We start from the raw sequence: 21023 nt of genomic DNA, 5'->3' as shown, positions 1-21023 counted from the left end.
ATTTCTTATGCAGAAAAAGAGATAATCATGCTTAACAAACTTAACCAATCTTAGAAACACAAACATGTTTTTGCCCACTTATGGACCCTAGATTTTGTAGAGATACACAAAATCATGTATGTACAGTTGACATTAAAGGAGAAGGGAAATCATGTAGGAAAGAAAGAGGAGGAAGGCAAGGGATAAAAAGAAAAGGGTAGCCAGGCACAGGAAAGTGTGTGCAAGTGCATTGTGTGTCTGCAGGAAAGTGGCCTTACGTGACCTGGTATAATAAAAACAGATAAAAAGAAAGCTAAATGTGGAAACTATCAGGTTTATTTTTCTTGACTTCAAACTACCTCTGTGCTGGTAATAACACAGTATAAAAAAAGGACTTGTTGCCATGATAATGCAAGGATGAAGTGTTCTTACTGCAGGTTGAGTAGGGCAGTAAGGCTGGGTGGTGTGTTTCAGAATCACTCTGGTTTTATCATTCATTAACTATAGGAAACTATATATCATTAAAACTTTTAGCTCATTTTTGTAACTTTTTCCTTGACTTATAATTTGAGGCTATAGCCTACTGAAAATACTTTTTTATCCAGCATTTTATTTTATGTATACATTTCAGAATCTCCATACTTAGACGTGAGTGTGCTGATTCTAGAGGTGGTGTACTCTGCCTATACAGGTCCAGCAGCCAAGCAGGTGTCCTGTGCCCTGTACCTTCACCTAAACTTTTTGTGTAAATTACACGAACTATAATTTGATTGATGTAAACTGTAAGATCATTATTTCTACTGATAAGTTGCTAATAAGACACCTTTAGTCCACAGGTTCTCAACCGTTGGGGTCATGACCCCTGTGGGTTGACTTACTCTTTTAAATAAGAGTGTCTTACTCAGGGTTTCTATTCCTGCACAAACATCATGATCAAGAATCAAGTTGGGGAGGAAAGGGTTTATTCGGCTTACATTTCCACATTGCTGTTCATCACCAAAGGAAGTTAGGACTGGAACTCAAGCAGGTCAAGATGCAGGAAATGATGCAGAGGCCATGGAGGGATGTTTCTTACTGGCTTGCTTCCTCTGGCTTGCTCAGCTTGCTTTCTTATAAAACCCAGGACTACCATCCCAGGGATGGCACCACCCACAATTGGCCCTCCCACCCTTGATCACTAACTGAGAAAATGCCTTGCAGCTGGATCTCATGGAGGAATTTCCTCAAGGGAGGCTCTTTTCTCTGTAATAACTCCAGCTTTTTGTGTCAAGTTGATACACAAAACTAGCCAGTACAAAGAGGTTACCTAAGAACACTGGAAAACAACAGATATTTACATTATAATTCATATCAGTAGCAAAAGTACAGTTATGAAATAGTAATGGAAATGCCTTTGTGGTTGAGGGTCACCACAGCATGAGTAACTGTATGAAAGACTGAGCGCCACTGCTTTGATGTAGAGAGTATTGATAAATGTGCATAAAACGCTGGGATTTTGTAGCTCAGTAAATGAGTATCTGAGGGCAAACGATTGGGGACAAGCATTTAAAGTAAGTATAAGATAATTTCTGTACCCTACAAAATTTGTAGAAACAAGCCTATGTCATACGTGCACAATTCTAGTAATAGTTAACTATCAAGGCAAGAAGACCATTAGCATTCAGAATACCAGGGAATGTTTCTACATATACAAAGTATAACTGAATATAATTTCCTGTTATTTTCACATTTAGAGTTTGATCGTCATGAAATTCAGATCTATGAGGAAGTAGCAAAAATGCCACCCTTCCAACGGAAAACATTAGTGTTGATCGGAGCTCAAGGTGTGGGCAGAAGGAGCTTGAAAAACAGGTTCATAGTACTGAATCCTGCTAGATTTGGAACAACGGTGCCATGTAAGTCCTTAGTTCCCATTGCTGCTCAGAAAGAGGATGGGTCTATGGAGACAAGGATTACTACTAATGAACATTAGGTCCAGAAAAGATTTGGTTATGCTAATGAGCATGGAAGAGTTGGTAGTTCTGGGTCCACACAGTTCTCTGTCTTAGGTAGTGCTGCCCGCTTGGTGCTCAGCAGTAGCTTCATCTGTAAACTCTACATTGCAGAAGTGCTAAAGACAAATGCATACATTTAAGAGTTGTGGCAGATTACATTCATTTGTGGTTTTTCTATGGAACTATTATCCATTTATTTGTATTTTTCAGCCAGTATAGTGTAGTATATTTAAAAGAAAACAGCCTACTTACTAGATACTCAAACAGTCAGTACAACAGTGGCTTTGTAGATTTAGGTGGTCTGGTTTAAGTTAAAGCCCTCGGCTCTGAAGGCTCCTAAACCTGATACTCTGAAAGCAGGTTCTTCAGAAGACAGCATTTACCAGACTTAGCTAAGACTGTGAAATAGTGCTGGTGCGGAGGAGGCCCGCGTAGGCTCCCGCTCCGACTTTTCACTTTGCAATCTTAGTTCTCCCCTAGCTTTTGCATGTTCACATAGGACACTGAGTGATGTCAGAAATGGAGTAGCTGGAGCGCTCAGGTAATTGCTGATGCCATGATAGCTGCTGCACATTTGACCTCTTGGAGAAACTGAGGAAATGGCCTCACAAGCCTCTCTAGAGAGAAGAGAAGGATTTGTTTCCATTCATGTTCTTTTTCCTTGGCTCTTTTGGTATTTTCTTCTGTAACTATTATCCATTTGTTTGTATTTGAATTCATGGTAGGATGGAGCAGCATGGTAGCAGGAGCGTGTGGAACAGCACGCTCTCCACTGGATGGTAGACAGGTAGCAGAGCAAGGCATCCAGGATAAGGAATAGCCTTCCTAGGCATGGCCCAGTCATCGGCTTTCTCTGAAGGGCCAGTTCCTAAACCCCCACCCCCACCCCCGCCTTCAGTCTGGCACCACCACTTGGAGCACTCATATTCAGACCGTACAACTTACGCTTATGGACTTTTTAGTCCTACAAAATCACATTGCCCGAAGCTAATTTTAATGTGCAATGACTTAGAGTGTCAGTATTTGTTTTTGTTTATATTAGTTTTATTTTGGCTCTGTTTTTTTAGAGATTTTTTCTATTGTTTTTAATTAGTTATACCTGTGTATTTTATATTGAGTATGTGCGTGTGAGTGTAGGTGCCACAGAGACCAGAAGCATAGGACAACCCCTAGCCACCCGCATTTGAACTTTATAGGCAGTTGTGAACTACCTGGTTTGAATGCTGCGAAATGAACCCTGCGCCTATGGAAGATCAAGTGCTGTTAACTGCGGAACCATTTTTAGTTTTAAAATATTTTATTTTTTACTCAGTAGCAGACTCCCTTTTGGTGTTTTCATGGCTATCTGATTTGGGTTGCCACTTCTCCCTCTCCCTGTCCCTGCTCGGTGCTCATAGCCTCTGCCCCAGGATTCTGTTTCCACACTCTTACCATATGTGTTGTGCTTCCTCTCCACTTCCTTCTTTACATCAGGTTTTTTCTTGTTTAACTATGTACCTTTTCTAGTTTCATGACCTCTCTCCTCACACATTCCCACAGAAAACACACACACCCCACAACTAGGGTCTGGAAATGAGGAACATACAGTATTTATCTGTCTTAGCTTGAGCTACCCCACTTATTATCTTTTCCAGCTCTGTCCATTTTCTTGGAAATTTCACAATTTTATTAGAACCAAATAAAATTCTAGTGTGTGAATGTACATATTCATTACCCATTCATCAGTTGCTAGGCATCTAGTTTGATTTCATCCCCTTGTAATTGTGAATAGCACAACAATAAGCATTGATGACAGAGCCCTTTGGGTCCACACCTGTGAGTGCTAGTTCTGTTTGTGGAGCCGTGGTGTGTGGGTGGGTAGATGCCTCCCATGGAAGTGTGTGTGCATGCAGAGGCCAGAGGTTCATGGTGCATATCTTCTTTCATTGCCTCCTTCCTGGGGCTTCTGAGGCAGTCTTTCACTGCACCTGGAGCTCATTGTTTTGAATAGGCTGAAGGCCAGGAAGCTCTAAGGATCCAGTTGGTTAACATACCGTCCCCACCACACTTCCCAGACAAGCCCCACCTGTTTGTTTGTTTGTGGGTATTTTCCTTCATCTATGACTGTGTACCACATGCTTGCCTGATGTCCACAGAAGCCAGGAACGAAGAGGGCATCACATTCCCTAGAACTAGAGTCACACCTGGATGGTTTTGAGCCATGATGAGGTGCTGGAATTGAACCCAGATCATCTGTAGAGAGGCTAGCGCCCTTAATTACAGAGCCATCTCCATGTCCTGGGCCCAGCTTTTGTGGGTGCTGACATGTGACAAGCACCTTGTCAGCTGAAGCACCTCCCTGTCCCATTTTATGTTTCTTGCACTGATGGCCACATGACGGCACCAGTTTGCACCGCCACCAGCAGTGAATAAGGTTTTCTCCTCCTCCAAATCCTCACCAGCATTGGCTGTCATTGCTCTTGATGGTAACCACGCGGACTTGGGTGAGATAGAATCTCAAAATAGTTCTATTTTCCATTATTTTGATGACTGAGAGTATTGAACACTTGTTAAAATACTTATTGGTCACTTGTATTTCTTCTTTTGAGAGTTGTCTACCTCATTATTACATTTATTGTTTGGCAGTTTAAGTTGGGATTTTTGGTATTTAATTTTCACAGTTCTTTATATGTATAATCTGAAGTGTATCTGGCAGTGATTTTATCCTATTTTTTTCTGACAGTTCCCTTTGTTATGTGGTTTTTTAAAAAAAGATTATTTTTAACCACTTTTAAATTATTTTATTTTATAGGCTTTTCCTTCTGAACATTCTAGAATGTGCCTATATCTCAAACTGTGTTCATTCTGCGCTCCCTAGCCGTTTCACCATTTCATGTTTGAAGCTAAGGTCCTTGGTCTACTTTGTCCTTTCTATCCTTCTGCAGCATCTACTGTCTTCTGTCCAATGTGTATTTTAACACCTTTATCAAAAGTTAGGTGTTCATAGCTCTGGGGGTTATTTCTGGGACAGCGGTGTATATTCTCTTGCCTGTTGTACCAGTGCCATAATGTCCGCTATTAGAGTTTAACGTTGAGTAAACCGTGTCCCTCCAGCTGGGTTCTTTCTGCTTAGAATTGTTGTGGCCATCTAGAGTCTTTTCTATCTCTCTGTTTTGAATTGTGTTTTCTAGTTATATGAGGAATGGCATTGGACTTTCTATGGGGTTACATTGACTCTGTGTATTACTTCCAGTTTGTAACCATTTTTACAGTGCCGCTTTGCTGTTCAGGAGCAATTTTTCCGTTGTTTAGCATCTTCAATTCTTTGGTTCATTTTGGTTTTAAAGGATTTTTTTTTCTCCTTTGAACTATTTAACCTTTTCAAAGTTAATGTATTGTCATATTAACAAAGCTGATTCAACAGTAACAGTAATAAATCTATTCTCAGAAAACAGGATAGCATTAACATGCTTTCATTGGCACAGCTATCCAGAGGTGGTCAACATTCCCATCTGTTTGCTCCTATCTCTCTCTTTACTTTCTTAATTATTGCTTTCTAAACTTGTGCTTATTTTTTTTTCCTTACCATCTTCATTCAGACAAAATCCTCATAGCATTTTCTTCACACAATTGGGTTACTTGTTTTTAGTATGTTCACATAGTTGTGCAAGTCTTTCTATTGTCGCAGGATTTCTACAAGGTCCTTAGTAACAGCCCCCTCTCATTCCTGAATTTAGTAAATTTTTTTCTTAGTTTTCCCAAATATTTGTCAATTTTGCTCTTTTCATATTGTTTTGGATTTTTATTAATTCTCTGCTTTTTTTCTATCATACATTTTATTAATTTAAATTTACTCTTGTTTTCTGTTTTGTTTGCTCCTGTTATCCCGGGTAGAAAGTTAGGTTGTCCACTGGAGATCTCCTTCTAACAGACACATTTACGCTAGAAATTGCTCAGTAGGTGCTGCTTTTTACATCCTGTAATTTTGCTGTGGTTTATGTTTTTGTTTGCATTCATCTCAGAGTCATTTTTAATTCTAGAAATAGATTAATGTAATGAAACACTTTCTCTTCACCACAGAGGCTTAAAATGTAATCTGAGAATAAGACAGTTGTGCAACACGAGTCAATTAGCTGGAGCTAAAACCGGCCTCTCACATGCTGCCTGCTTGCAGCTTTCTTCCTTCCTAGCCATATATGAGAACAGTCACTGAGATGAGCTAGAAACTGAACCTTTGGTCAAAAGTAAAAGTGAAAGGGAGACTAGCAGTGCTCTGCTTGGTGCCTCCTCTCTGACACAGACTCCTGAGCATTGTTGTCAGGGCTTTCCATGTAAGCCAGCAGTAGGCTTCAGTTAGCCATCTAATGTTTCTTCTTGAAGCTTACCACAGTGCTGATAATTTTTCTCTGCTAAGACACTTTTCTAAGGCTTCAGAGTCCCTCACAAGTATGATGGCCGAACTGTACTCTATCGAAAGTAGAGACAAAGACTATGCTACCAGCACCCAGCAGGGCTCTTGGCAGCTCCATCAGTAATGACCACTCTCAGAAAGTGTTTGCTATTCCTAATTTTGATTTCTATTTTTTTTTTTTTAGTTAACCCATTTTGGAGTACATTATTTAATTTTACACATGTTTTATTTTTCCAGATTTTCCTGTTAGTGATGATAATTCCATTCACTGTGTATAGAGACCATAGGCCTCATTAACTCCTTAGGGATTTTTTATAGCCTCAGATATAACCTATCTTTGAGCATGTTACTTGTTCTTGTACACTGGGGGGAAATGTATTCTCCTCTTGTTGACTGGACTGCTGCCTTGATATGTTCTGTGTAGCTGCTCAGGCCTTCATTTCCTCTGTAACCTTCTGTTCTCTCCATCACTGGAAGCCTTGAGGTCTTCTGCTCTTCTGGTGCCGTGTCCATCCTTCTTTTGCTTCGTTTCTGTTTTGTTTCACGTATTTGGAGAGTCTACTGTTAGGTGCTTAGGTGTAAGTAAGCAGCTTACTTCTGACCAATTGACCCTTTTGTCGTTGTAATTATTCTTCATTGTTTCTACAATACCTTTCCTCTCCCTGTTGGTCTGCTCTGATGTGAGTTTGCAGCTGTGTCTGGCTCACTGCTCACAGGGATGTCTTCCCGTCCTTTACTCCCAACATACCAGTCTCTTTAAGTGTAAGATTCTTTCATAAACAGCATATAATTCGATCAGTTTTTCCAATTTGTTGTGCCATTCTCTTCCTTTGAATTTGCCTGTCTGTTTCCTCTTTAAGTACAGCTCTGCATTATTGTAAATATATAAATCAGTTTCTTACCCTTCAAACATGCATCAGGAGAGTTGCATCTTGTCTTTGTGTCCTATTATTGATACTAATGTTGGTCATTGGCTATGGCATTTGGTAGGTTTTTTTTTTTTCTCCTGCAAATCTGTAGTGTACACTTAAGCAACCTGTTCAGAGATACTTTGAAACACTGCAGCTGTTTTCAGCAAGCTTTGATCCAGTGATCTAAGCTTCTGTCATTAACTGAGCACGATAAAAGCTTTGGAGGAATATCTGGCTACTCTCACCTCATTTGAGTACACAGATAAGGTTTACTTCCCAGTGTTCTGACCCATGGTATTTCAGGCAGCTAGTAAAAACTGCTTTGTTGAATGATTGATCTCAGGGAGGACAGACTGGGTTTTTATCAAGCCACTGGTGCTCTGTGTTCCTTTTCGCTTCTTTGCTTTCAGGCATCTAGAAGAGTCAATAACTTTCTAGTTACTTTCATTTTCATAATTTGTCATTTTGTTAAACAAATTCATTTTTAGGAATTTAAAAAAAAAATAGGCTAGTTCCCGTCAAAACTGAGGCCTTAGTTCTAGTTCACAGTTTCCACATACCTCGCAGCTCCTCTTGATCAGTGGCTGCACTGGGACAGGTGGGGTATGGCTTATTTTATTACTTGGTTTGTGTCCTTTGCTGCTGCTTGAGTTTCTATGGGCAATGTTGTAAGGAGTGAGTGCCAAAAGGAAAGAGAAGTGTTGCATAAAAGATCTTGCTTGCTGGAGTTCCATGTCTTGAATGTCCAAATAGTATCTCTTCAATGCCTTTTTTTTAAAAGAATCATTGAAGATTTCCATACTACAAATTTTTCTGGCCAAGGGCATTAGAATTTCTAATTATTTTCTTGGAACTGTGCCCCAAGATTTTATACCATAGCTTCTGTGATCATTCCTTAACTGGTTCCAGGAAACCACACTCACATCCCTCTCTACTCCCCAAAATACTAAAATCCAGGAATATTTCAAGTTCCATAGAATTTTGCATATAACCCATGCAAAACCTTCTGTGGATTTAAGTCATGTGAATTATTTATGATGCCTATATATAATGCTAAGTGGTTTATAAATAGCTGTTAGGAACTTAAGGAACAATGAGAAGGGATAAAAATCTGTTCATAGTCAGTGCAAATAGATTTTTGTTTTTCCTGAATTTTCCCATCCATAGTTAGCTGACAAGAAATACAGAACTCATAGATGCAAAGAAGCAGATACTGTATTTCCTCTTACTGTCTTTCTGTGCAGAACACCTTCAGAACAGTCCTGGGAGGCAGGCTGGCTTTCAAACATGAGCGAGCACACACACATGCATTAGCCTAGAGGAAAAGTATTATTTGTTTTACCAGCAGTGGGAATACAAACCACTGCTGTTACATGCCACCATAGGCCTTAAATGTAGGCATACATTTTTTGCAACCTACTTTTAATAAGGATTCAATCTCTCCTAAAGCCCACCACCCAGCAGAGGTAGTGGAAGAAAACAGTCATTAGAATTTGGGGGAAGTGGACCTGTTCAGCAGTAGTTCTTCCGGGTGAGCTTGATCCTCTTTGGCAGCAGCTCAGCCCCATAGCAAACACCAAATACAACTCAGCAGCTGCAGACCGGTCCTCTAGGCAGGCAGACACCAGGGATGAACCAGCAGCCGCAGTCCAGTCCTTTCGGCAAGCAGACACCCAGCAGCTGTAATTCAACCACCCTGGAGCAAGGCCACAGAAGCAGCAAGCTGTCACAGAAACGTCACTTAACAGTTCTTTGGCGAGTTTCTCTCAGTGTCAGAGTTATCACAAGTTAAGCTCAACAATGCTATGTAAGGTGAATGCATGTCACATCGCAGAGAATAGCGAGACAGAGCAAACCAAGGCTCAGTGCTCATCTCCCGCTGTCCATGGGGGTTCATATTAATACTTCTTCATCAAGCGTCCTTTAATGTATTTGCTATATCCAAACATCCTTTTACCTGTGTCTGCCTCAGGAAAATAGTCTTTCATGTGTTTGCTTTAGCAAGACATCCTTTCAACCGTGTGCCCCAGCAAAACATAATTTAGCATAACTAACTTTCCAAAGAACTAGAAGTTTCCACTTCATTTAAGCATTCTTCTGGGAAAATAAATTTACTATGTGGGAAAGGAAAACAATTCATTTCTCCCTGACCTATGTTTCACCACTCATTTGGCTCCTTTTTAGATAAACATAAGATGTGTTTAGTCGATGCCCCAGGACCAGGAGGATTGTGTTCTGGTAAACTGCAAAAGATAGACTACATCCTTAATATGCTAGCATCTATTTAGGATTCAAGTGAAGTCTGAGAGTAAAGTTAAGATTCAATTAAATGTTTGCACACTTAAGGAAAGCATTCAAAAGTTCCTAATGCTGAAATTGTGCTGAAAGAGTCATAGTGGCCTTGTTAAGATCAACCCTGCATACTGCCCCCCACTTGGGATTCTAGGCTTCCCTCTGGGTCATTACTCATCAGCATGGCTGGCTGCCTGGAATACTCACCTCTTATATTTTCACACACGTGGAGTGTGCTTTCTGTTCAAGGAGAGCCTTCTCAGAAACTCCACCTAAGCACTGAACTTAATGTAGAGTCTTCAGTTACCTAGAGATTGTGGTACAGCACCTAAACTCCACTTCTCATTTGGAGTAAGATTCGGCAGTTCTTACTGTGTGCTTATTGGAGTACATGTGACAAGAAAAGAGATCTGGATGTATTTTGTTCTTCTTTGACCTGTTACCTAAACAAGTTTCTGTAGTAACAGAATGCCTGTAAGTATTTGATGATAAATGAATCACCATCATGAGCTTTTCCCACCAGGTCATCAACATTTCTGTATAAACACAATCTTATAACTAAACAAAAAGCTGAATTCAAAAATAGACATTGAAAATTACAAGTAAGTACATGAAAACATGCTCAACATCATTAATCACCGAGGAAACCTAAAAACCTCAGTGTACTACTTCATAACCGTTCAGATGACATCGGGAAGGGGTTACCATAATGGGATGCAAGAGTTATTTAAGGGATCCAGTTTGGAATGATGAAAAACTCTGGAAATAGATTGTGTGCTGATTTACTGCTCCCACAACAGTCTGGATAAACTTTATCCTATTGAGTGGTAGGTATACTTCAAAATGTCTAAACAGTAACTTTTGTGGATGTTTTACCATGATGAAATTTTTAATGTGATCAGTAGCTTCTATTTATATAAAAATAGAAATATATTAAAGTACCATATTTTTACAAATCTGTTGTTCACTGCTGATGGACACTTATGTCCCTCCCCTGGGTGCTTCGGGTAAGGCTACAGTGAGCTTGATAGTTACAGTGCCTCTTGACCAGAGAGTGGGACTGTGTGCTTGTCTCTGTGAAATGTTGTAATACACACTGTCAGGGGAGGTTGCTGCATTGTGGTCATTTGTTATCATTTTTAAGAACATTATAGAAAAAAGGAGTGTTGTCTCAGGAAAATAAGCTATAAACCCTGTTTTGTTTTGTTTTGCTTTGCTTTGCTTTTAGTATCCAGGCCTTGGGTTTGGTTAACACACAAAATGTTTCTTTGTTGATTCTTTACTACTAAAATTGAGAATCTTGCCAGTCTTAAAATTTCACGTGTAGGAATTGAAATTGTTCTGTGATAAGCCTAAGGAATAAGGGCAGCCATTCTGCTCACTCTCTTCTGAAAGTGAAAAGAAGCTTATATGGCAGTAGCGTTCAGTTCTCTGTCTGTCTGTCTGTTTCCCTCCTTTGCTTCCTCCCTCCTTTTTGATGCGTCCAGTAGAGAGTGGAGATATAGTTAAAAATCACTTGTATACATTTTGCTATGAAGAGGGATTCTATGACTGAACTGGGAAGTGATGTGTGCATTTACATATTCATTTCAAACATCACATTGATGCTTTCAAAGCAGGCTTTCACCAGAAGATGTGACTTTTAAATTAAGTTGCAGACAGTGAACCAAGTCCTTGTGTAAACTTGAAAGATTTAAAATTCTCTTAGATATTTTGTGGTATGACTTTGAAATTTCACAAACAGGCAAGTTTCAGGACCTTTTTTTTTTTTTTTTTTTTTTGAGTGTAGAAACCATCAAACTATTTTGAAGATTCTTGAAATTAAATTAGCAGGGGATACCATGTTGTATATAATGGTCTCATTACAAATTATACCTTTACTTTTACCTTGAGTTTAAAGTTCTTTTTGTTCCAAAAGTTGTTTTGGTGTCTTATGCTTGCTACCCATAATTTAACAGTCTGCTGATTTGTTTTTGGTTTTTTTACTTATATCACATATTTTAATTTCACATGCTTAATGATTTGTTCAGATATTTTCTATTTACTTAACAAAAGTAGAGTTCACTCAACTTAGATTCAGGCTAACCCTAAAATACTATAAAAATTATTTTTCTTCCTCAAAGCTACTGTTAAATTTGGCAAAGATGTGAAAGGTAGAAATAATTCATTCCTAGCATGGATCAAATGGCCAGCATGACAGGCCTGAAAGCATTCATAGATTTACCTACCACATCAAAGGATTACCTACCACTGGATTTGGAATTTGAGTATTCACTCTGATTTAGAAATCATAGGTCAGAGTAGAGAGGCTAATACATGGTGCTTACAAAATCAAATATTTCACATTTGGGACTATCAGAAAGCAGGAAACCAAATGGAAGTTTAGGGCTTGAGGAGAAGCAAAAGACTAGATGTCCTCATTTGTGGGTAGAATTGCACTTCAGAAAACAGGTTATTCTCCAACTAAGAATAGGTGAACTTTACTCGCTTCTGGGTAATCACTGAAGAAATGCTTAGCTGGCCAGAGAGTGGTAGCACAAGCCTATAATACAAACACACAGGAGACAGAGACAAGTGCATCTCTGAGTTTGAGGCCAGCCTGATCTATAGAGTGAGTTCCAGGAGAGCCAGGCTACACAGAGAGACCCTATCTCAAAAATGCCAAAAAAAAAAAAAAAAAGAAAAGAAAGAGATGTTTAACCAGAAAGGAGGGTATAATAGAATCTTCAAGAAAAAGGAGACTGCATGCATAAGGAAAAGGTAGCATGAAGACTTCTGGATGAGTATGCTTAAAGTTTCAAGGTGAATTAAAAGTCCCTTAAAACATTCTTCTAAATTAGAAATCAACATGCATTCCTGTTCAAGGGCTATACAGTTTGTAACATAGCTACTATCTTAATGGAGAAGAAAACTTGGACAATGGATAAACAAACATACATTGCCTCTTGCAAGTTTTCAACCTTACTTCATTCTAGTTACTTCACGGAAGCCAAGAGAAGACGAAAAGGATGGACAAGCATATAAATTTGTGTCCCGATCAGAGATGGAAGCAGATATTAAGGCTGGGAAGTATTTGGAGCATGGGGAATATGAAGGAAACCTGTATGGAACCAAGATCGACTCTATTCTCGAGGTTGTCCAGACTGGGCGGACTTGCATTTTGGACGTCAACCCACAAGTGAGTTGCATGGATTCCAAAGCTGCTGTTACTTTTTAGTTTCCTGGGGAGTTTTTGTCTGTGTATTTAGGCTGTGGGAAGTGTGCTTTAACAAGGTAGGCATGTGGTTCTTTCTCAACTTCATTATGAGTCCATAGCAAGATACATAAAGACATGTCAGTCAGACAACCAAGGCTTGGGTAAAACCATGTGACTGAACCTGCAGAATGCAGTATTTACTTGATCAAGTATTGAAATGTTATGTTGGGAAATGTTAAACTTAACTCAAGGGTACAAGATTAGACACAATTAAGCCATTCCCCTTTCACTTCCCAGACACACAGACCAGAGCATCCCCTCACTCACTCTCACTCATGGCTGTCTTGCTCAGGTTCCTGTCCTGTACACTCAGCCCAGCTGCACTTTCCCATTCAGAGATAGGTCATATCTTTTTAGTCATTCCGGTAGGCCTTAAGTATGTATACCAGAAGTTTCTAGTGTTTTTTGTTTTTTACATACATGAACAGTTCTCTGTAGATCCTTGACCTTTTATTGATTAATTTTGCCCTTTGACAATTTCTTACATGTGAATAAAATATTCTGACTGCCCCTCCCTCCGGTCTCTCTCCCATCACCATCAGCTTTCCCACCTCCTACCAGAAGCAGCGTTTCCAGATTCCTGACTTGTGGCTTCGCTTTACAGTTCCTTTAGTTTAATCAGGGCCATCTGTGTGAACATTGGATTAGAACTGTTTGCTAGAGCTCATAGTTAGAGGCAGTGACTCCCCTACTCCTTGATCTATCAGTAGTGAAGAATTTAGTAGTGAGGCATGAGGTCCTGAGCCCTCCCGCCACCCTGACTATAGAAGAGCTCATTCTTGTGCAGACCCAGTCCGGCTATCCACAGCTATTGGTTTTCATGATTGCAGTCACCATGTCTTGCTCAGAAGATGGCATTTTAAAGCCCTTCCTGCTATCTTCTGGCCCTTAACTTCTGTTCCTTTTGTCTGCAGTGTCCCCAAGTCTCAGAGGGGATGGTATATAAATCTCCTGTTTCAGGCTGAGTATTCACTCACCACTTACTCTCAGCACCTGGTATAGCCATGAGTCCATCTGTAGTCACCACTGCTCACTAGAAAAGACACTTCTGAGTAAGGCCAAGAACAACATTTATCTATTGGTATAAATAAACAGGTTCAAAAGGCAATTTGATTCTGTGTTGATTTATCTTTTTTATTTATGTTTCTTAAAATCTTTCCATCTTTTTCTGTGGAGTTATTTTTTATTATTATTTGTAGGTGCTGTGCAGTATGAATTTTGTAGTATGAATGAATATTCAGTAAGAGAATCCTACAGTTAACAGATTATGTATCTGGCTCACTAAATTTTATACCTTCTTTAAGAGGACAAAAGAGCAATAACACTTGATTTTACAACAAAATAAATGGGTTGGCATACTGTGTGGAGTTAGGACAGGGAGCGCAGGCAGTAAGTTATGTCCGTAACCTCAGGAAGAGACAGATAGACTTCAGTTTATACTAATGACCAACACACTGCACATTCTAACATTATATAAATACTCTTTGCACAGGCACTGAAAGTGTTAAGGACTTCTGAATTCATGCCTTATGTGGTGTTTATTGCTGCTCCAGAGCTAGAGACCTTGCGTGCCATGCACAAGGCTGTGGTGGATGCGGGAATCACCACCAAGCTTTTGACGGTAGGCGGCTCTTTCCATGTTAACACCTTTTATTTTCCCTTTTCTTTTGAGAGTGCTTGATCCCATCTAGTCATGCTTAGGAAGTCACTGCTCTGTGTAAAGTACTACAGAACGAAAAGTGACTTACTAGATGTACTTTAGGATTTTAAACAATAATTTTTTTAAATCATTTTGTCTCTTAATTTAAAACAGAACCAACTTTCTCTTATAAAATGAAAAGAATCAGTGCTGGAGTATGTACACTGTAGCCTTCCTGTCTACATCCCTGTGCACTCCTGGGGCTTTCTTGCTTCCTTGTTTCTTAATATAACTGCCGTTTGCTCAGTCTTCTAGTCACTCTGTTGGCAGTAGGAAAGTTGTCCTACCTAAGTACCTACATGTTGCAAATGTTCTATTTGTTCTTCGTCTGTCTTTTCTACCAAAAAGCAGGAGCCCTTTCTGTTTTATTGTTATCTACTGATTCTGAAACTTTGCAAACATGAGTAGGATCCCGGTTCATACGGGTAGAGCTCCATGTGAAGGGGATACTTGTGGGAGTGTATGGCAAGCTTCCCTTGCTCGTGCAGAATCTCACTCAGGTGCTCCACCCCCTGGGTTGTTCCAGACCAGTTGGTAGTACTTGGTGGGATGCAGACAGCAATTCCACAGAAATTAAGCTGGAGTCTATGGGGGTATATCTGGCACAGCTTAGAGTTTTCACATCACACTGTTAAGATTCTCTGTCTTTCTAAATGACAGGGGGTAAATTGGCTTTGAGTTGAACAGCCAATACAAGTGGGAATCCAGAATTTATACAGACCATATAAGGTAACACCCTTTTGGAAAGGATTATATAGAAGTTAGTTAGAAATTAACTACCTGTCTTGTCTTAGACTCACCTTAATAGTGTTAGGAATTTCACTCTACAGCTACCGAAACAGCGTGTGCAGAATACTCATGAGCCATGGAAGTAGATGGGAAGATGCGACAGGAACAGACATCTGGTAATGCCTCCTTCAGCACTAGATAGCATAGATTTCTAAGAACTCGCATCTGAATTCCAGCAGATACCCAACCCCCTTATTTCTTAATTCACTTTAGATCTGAACAAATCAGTATTTATCACCATGCAAACTTCTTTTTTTGAACCTTCCAGGACTCTGACTTGAAGAAGACGGTGGATGAAAGTGCGCGGATTCAACGAGCATACAACCACTACTTTGATTTGATCATCGTGAATGACAATCTGGACAAAGCCTTCGAGAAGCTGCAGACTGCCACTGAGAAACTGAGGATGGAGCCACAGTGGGTCCCAATTAGCTGGGTGTACTGATGATTCAGTAAGGTTAACAACAGATAAATAAAACTTTAAAACAGTGACTCAACAAGTCAGCCTTCTGCTGGGCGAGCACATGCAGAGGTGGAAGGCGCCTGCGCATCAAGGCATTTTTATTGTGTAGATTGAAATAACAGTGCACTAGGTGGAATTTTTATATATTTGTGGTTGGGAAGGTGTACTAATATATAATTTCTCTTAATTTTTCTAACTTTTTATGGATAAAACCTTTCTATTCATACCACATAAAGAAATGCGTTCAAGCATTTTGTAAGTTTTGATTTAGTACCCTTGCTTTTTCATCAAAGGAATTTTCAGATCATTTTCTCCAACATTGATCTCACATTTTCACTGTGATAATGAATACTTGAAATAGTTTTGTAATGCTGTCATTCTTGTAAGTGGTTAGTGAAGGGTCAATTATTCTCTTATTAGAAAAACATAATACTTATTATTGACCTTCCTCAGACTCCTTACAGGAGCAGAATTTAGATACCAGTGCCACAGCTAGTCCACTACTATCTTAATCTGCTCAGGGCCACCTCTTAGTCCAGAGTATGGCGCCTGCTCATTCTATTGTAAGATAAATTCGCCCCCACCCCAGCCCACTCCCATCTCTCTCTAGTGAACACAATGAAGAGCAATAGCTTGCACTCTCTATGGGATTATTCTTTTCATTTGTCGCAGTGATGTGCTGATGCCGACTAATGTTGCATATTAGCTCTGGAGCTCGGGTGGAAGCATGGTCATGCACACAGAGAGTGCCTTATCCTGCAAACTTAACTTAAAGAACAGTTACTTATTTTCAAATATAAAATTTCAAACCTATTACTTCAGTTTTGTTTTTTAAGAATAGTCAGCAAAAATATGCCTGTGCAAATGTTTGTGATATTTAAAGATGTCTCTAAGCTGCAAGCTGTTTGTTAATCATCAGATGTGATTTCTGAAACAGGAAGTGATTTGTTAGGGTATTTGTTCTCTGTTATGTCAAAAACCAAATCCATTGAACAGTTTACAAGATTTGGAAATAATTGCCAGCTATTCATATATATGCACACCTAATATTATGTAATATATACTAAATAATGTTCTATATTCCTCAGATTTCTGTTAAGAAGTACACTTTTTTTTAGGATTAGAAACCAAGTCCTTTAGCTGCATTGACACAGCGTACTGATTTCCACGGTCACCTTGGTTGATGCCCTCCTCTAGGATTCCTGAGTGGTACTTGTTCTTCCATAAACACTGGCACGTAGTGATGCAGCTCATCGCTGAACTTACACAGCCTTAGTTTATATTGCTGCCAGGGTTTCTTTTTTTTCTTTTTCTTTGGTTTTTTGAGACAGGGTTTCTCTGCGTAGTCCTGGCTGTCCTGGAACTCACTCTGTAGACCAGGCTGGCCTCGAACTCAGAAATCCACCTGCCCCTGCCTCCCGAGTGCTGGGATTAAAGGCATGCACCACCACTGCCCGGCTGCTGCCAGTTTTTCACAGTCAGAAGAGTCATACTTGAAAGGGTTTGGTGCTTAAATATTGATGAGTGTCTTTGGTGACAGTCTATAGACACCTGACTTCTGATTTTGGCTTTCCCCTCATCAGAGTTATATATCCATCTATATGAAGATTGATGTAGCTATACATAGACATGCATACAAAGGTACTTATATATGATAAGAAGCAATATTATACATTGCTTTAAATTACTTTCATAATAAAACACCTAAGTTACCGTATTGTAATAGTAGTAATCTGCAGGCTTTTAAATTTTAATTCTAGAATTTCATAGCCAAAATTATTTTTCTTTCTTTCTTTTTTTTTTTTTTTTTTTTTTTTTTTTGGTGGGGAGGGAGCAGGAAAGTGTTAACAAAACGGACCATATACTTAATAACTTTGTAAACTACATGTATTTGATAAAACTCATGGATTCTCATTGTAACATGAGTCAGGGCACAGTATTTGCATGACACCTTGTAACTTAGTGTTTCAGCACACTGTAATGTAAGCTTGGAGAGAAAGTTCAGTTCTGTGCTCACAGGAAATGTGCCGTATTCCCCAGTGTACCTTCATGCTGTCTTATGAAGCCTTTCTAAGCTGCTTTGGAAAAATTTTATCAGCAAAGCAGTCTATCCACACAGTATTTCTACCATCTGGGTCCAACAGAAACAATAGCTACATATCTTTCTCATGTTAAATATAAAAATGCATAATGTCTAGAGTATCATCTGTATTTAACATTGTTTCTGTTATAAATGGTACTCATGAGTCATCAACATAGCTACATTAGATTTCTCCTAATGGAATGATAGTGTTGCTCACTATAATATAGATGCCAATATTAAGAAAATACAACTGTTTCTCAGTGAAAAACCACCAAATTTGAAACTCAAATTTGAGTCTATAGAAAACATCTGAGTCTATAGAAACCATCAGGCCTGACAAAAAGATTCTTCCTAGATAACGTGATCAAGGAAATGTATACTTCTCTCATGGGAAGGGTCTAACATAACAGACTTATTTATAATAGCTTTGCTGAACGTGAAAGGGCATACAGTGGTGTTCAATAATTGGTACTATGTAAAAAAAATGTACACACACATGCATGAGCTTTGGGAAGACATACGTGTATCCATAAGCATACTAAAAGATGAGTGTCCATATTCAGCATTCAGGGCATGGTTATTTCTTTATGACTAATGGTTACATGTATTATTTCATTTTCAAATGTGCAAATGCCTGTAGAAATGATGTCTCTGAACAAGTCATTTAACCTTATGCAATGGAGTATATTTACTGCCCTACAGTAGAATTTTCACCTTCAGTCTTACAGTGCTTTTACTGTACAGTCTCCATTTCTGTTTTTTAGTTAATATCCGATGTCAAATACAGCAAAAGTGTTTGTTTTGTCTGACTTGATACAATTGCTGACCATAGCTTTCTGAAATAGATATCATCATAAACCAAATAGGACTAAGCCCTAGATTCCAGAGTCTGGTAATTTATAGTAAGTTTAAAACACTTCTTTTAAAATGACAAATTGATTATTAAAACTTGTTTAGAAAATAGCTCAAGATAGCAGTAAAATCCAGTAGCAGGATGTTGATTATGGCCAGGTACTAACGTGGCCAAAATGCTGATAATGCCAGGCCTTGTAGTGCAGGCACCTAGGAGGCCGACGGAGGAGGAGAGCAAGCTGGAGTCTAGCCTGGGTAACATAGCAAGACCCCGGCTCAAAACAAAACAGAACAGGGCCCAGGGCTATTGTTGTCAGAGTATGTACCTAACATGTATGAGATCCCGGCAACACAAGAAATGATCCTAACTCCAAAACAATACTTAGTGTTATATATATCAAGTATCATGATTCAGTGATTGAGCTTAACTGTCAAGGCCACAGAATTAGTTATAATTATTTTAAATGAGTAAATTGAAAATGTAGAGAGTTTGAAACAGTTCTCCATTATACAGAATTACAGGGTTGAGGGTCCTACCTCCATAACAACTAATCTTTACACTAAATAAGGAAAAGGCAGATCTGAAGCATGTGTACATAAATAGTTCATTTTGTAAAAACGTGTGTGTGTGTGGATGGATGGATATCCATCCACACACACACACATACACACACAGAGCTATGTGTATAATATGTAACATTCTTCCAAAATTCATGAATAATAAAGCTAGATATATCCGTCCACATGTTACAGCTAGTATTCTAAGATCTTTAATTACTTTCAGATTTGTAGATATGCTGGCCCTATATGAGGTTCTCTGAAGAGGCTTTGGCTCCCACCTTGGAGCTGACACTAACCCCCTTTCTGACTATTCTGTTTATTAGGAAAACTGCGTTCAGAAAATTGTCTCTTACTATTAGAATTTAATTTTCTTTTTAACAAAAAACAGATTTCTGCATGGAGGCCTCTTGGGAAATATTTCCTTAAATTTTCCAGTGAAAAATTTGTGCTATGACTTAGACTTAAAGATTACAGTGCCTGCCCTCCTCTTGTTCCAAGGGATTTGCTGTGAGAATTCTTATAACATCTGTAATGTATTTGGAGTTCTTGGGAGAAATTTAGTATTTTAAATAATGAGATTATTGTATATAACTGAATATACACAGATTTTTTAAGAATACATTTGATGAAAAATTCAGCATCATATTGGTCTTTTTGTAAGTATATGTGATATACCTGAAGATGATAATTCTCTAATTTTTTAAGGTAAGGTTATTTTTAAATTGTATTTTTGTTTTAGCTTTTAAAGTTATATTCTTTTAAAAATATTTATCATATTTCCATCTTATTACTTTGAATCCTGGAGTAACCTTTGAAAAACTCAAAGAATTAACACATCCTTAGTGGACTAAAAAATGAGAGACTAGCCGGGTGCAAGTGGCACACACCTTTATCCGAGCACTTGGGAGGCAGAGGAGGTGGATCTCTGAGTTCAAGGCCAGCCTGGTCTACAGCTCAGGTTCAGGGTAGCCGGAACTGTTGCACAGAGAAACTCCGTCTTTGGAGAGAAAAGTGCAATCATGATGCTTTTCTAAGGTAAGCACGGTAGGTTTGTACCACTTGGGCAAACACTACAAGAATGTCTTAAAAGTCATCTTGTGTGATAAGAGTAAAAGCAGTTTCTCTGCCTCTGATGACCAGCGTCCCACTGCTGACTGACGTAATAGCATTTACTCTCCCTTCACCTTCTATATGTTAAGTAGGGCTAAGGTAAGACTTCTCTTCATCCTAAACTCTGAGGAGTGACTGATTGTGCTGCGATGATAAGGCTTTGAGACTACTTATTAAATGTGTTCTCTTACCCAAGGCTGTTTCTCCTTCAGTCCCTGTAAAGTCGCCTCATTCTGAGGTGAAATAGCAGATGCTGAGCTGCTCCGGAATCCATCCCCAGGGTTAAGAGAGCTCCGTGATGTGGCTGCAGTCTGGAAGGCAATCTGGTCTGCCTGTCAGTGGTCCTAATCTAGGAGCCCCGTTAAATCCTCTTCCAAGTCCTTCCCTGACCAGGCCATTGAAATCCTCTGGCATCAGAGTAGACTGATCTTAGCACTCTGAAATTGACAGTACAACCTGGATTTTAACCATAGTGTGAGGCTCTATACGCACCTATCTCTTCATTAGAAAAAATGCAGTTAGGTCCAATTAGTGTACCCCAAAATCTAGAAAATACCTCTTTCTCATTCTGATTGCTTACTGGCTTATGGCTAGTAACCTGTGCTGGGATAACAAGCAGCCTCGGGACACAGGTCAGAATGACC

At 39.2% G+C, this 21023-nt stretch overlaps 2 protein-coding genes across 6 annotated transcripts in view; one reads left to right on the top strand and one right to left on the bottom strand.

Annotated features, from left to right (window-relative positions):
* The window catches only part of Pals2 (protein associated with LIN7 2, MAGUK p55 family member), a 90362-nt gene extending 69788 nt beyond the window's left edge, over positions 1–20574 (top strand). For all 5 annotated transcript variants that reach the window (XM_021165217.3, XM_021165218.3, XM_029478381.2 and 2 more), the window contains 4 exons: positions 1713–1874; positions 12542–12744; positions 14315–14443; positions 15579–20574. In XM_021165217.3, coding sequence (XP_021020876.1) covers positions 1713–1874; positions 12542–12744; positions 14315–14443; positions 15579–15755 — 671 coding nt within the window. In that variant the 3' untranslated portion in view covers positions 15756–20574. The remainder of the gene's footprint in view (positions 1–1712; positions 1875–12541; positions 12745–14314; positions 14444–15578) is intronic.
* The window catches only part of Gsdme (gasdermin E), a 76589-nt gene continuing 64253 nt past the window's right edge, over positions 8688–21023 (bottom strand). The window contains exon 10 of the mRNA XM_029478383.2: positions 8688–8970. Coding sequence (XP_029334243.1) covers positions 8962–8970 — 9 coding nt within the window. The 3' untranslated portion in view covers positions 8688–8961. The remainder of the gene's footprint in view (positions 8971–21023) is intronic.

The sequence above is a fragment of the Mus caroli genome, unplaced genomic scaffold (assembly GCF_978045245.1).
Source record: "Mus caroli unplaced genomic scaffold, Mus_caroli_1 scaffold_7, whole genome shotgun sequence".
In the NCBI taxonomy this organism is placed as follows: Eukaryota; Metazoa; Chordata; class Mammalia; order Rodentia; family Muridae; genus Mus; species Mus caroli.
Note: the sequence above shows the minus strand (reverse complement) of the source record. Positions and strands in the feature narration are given on the sequence as shown.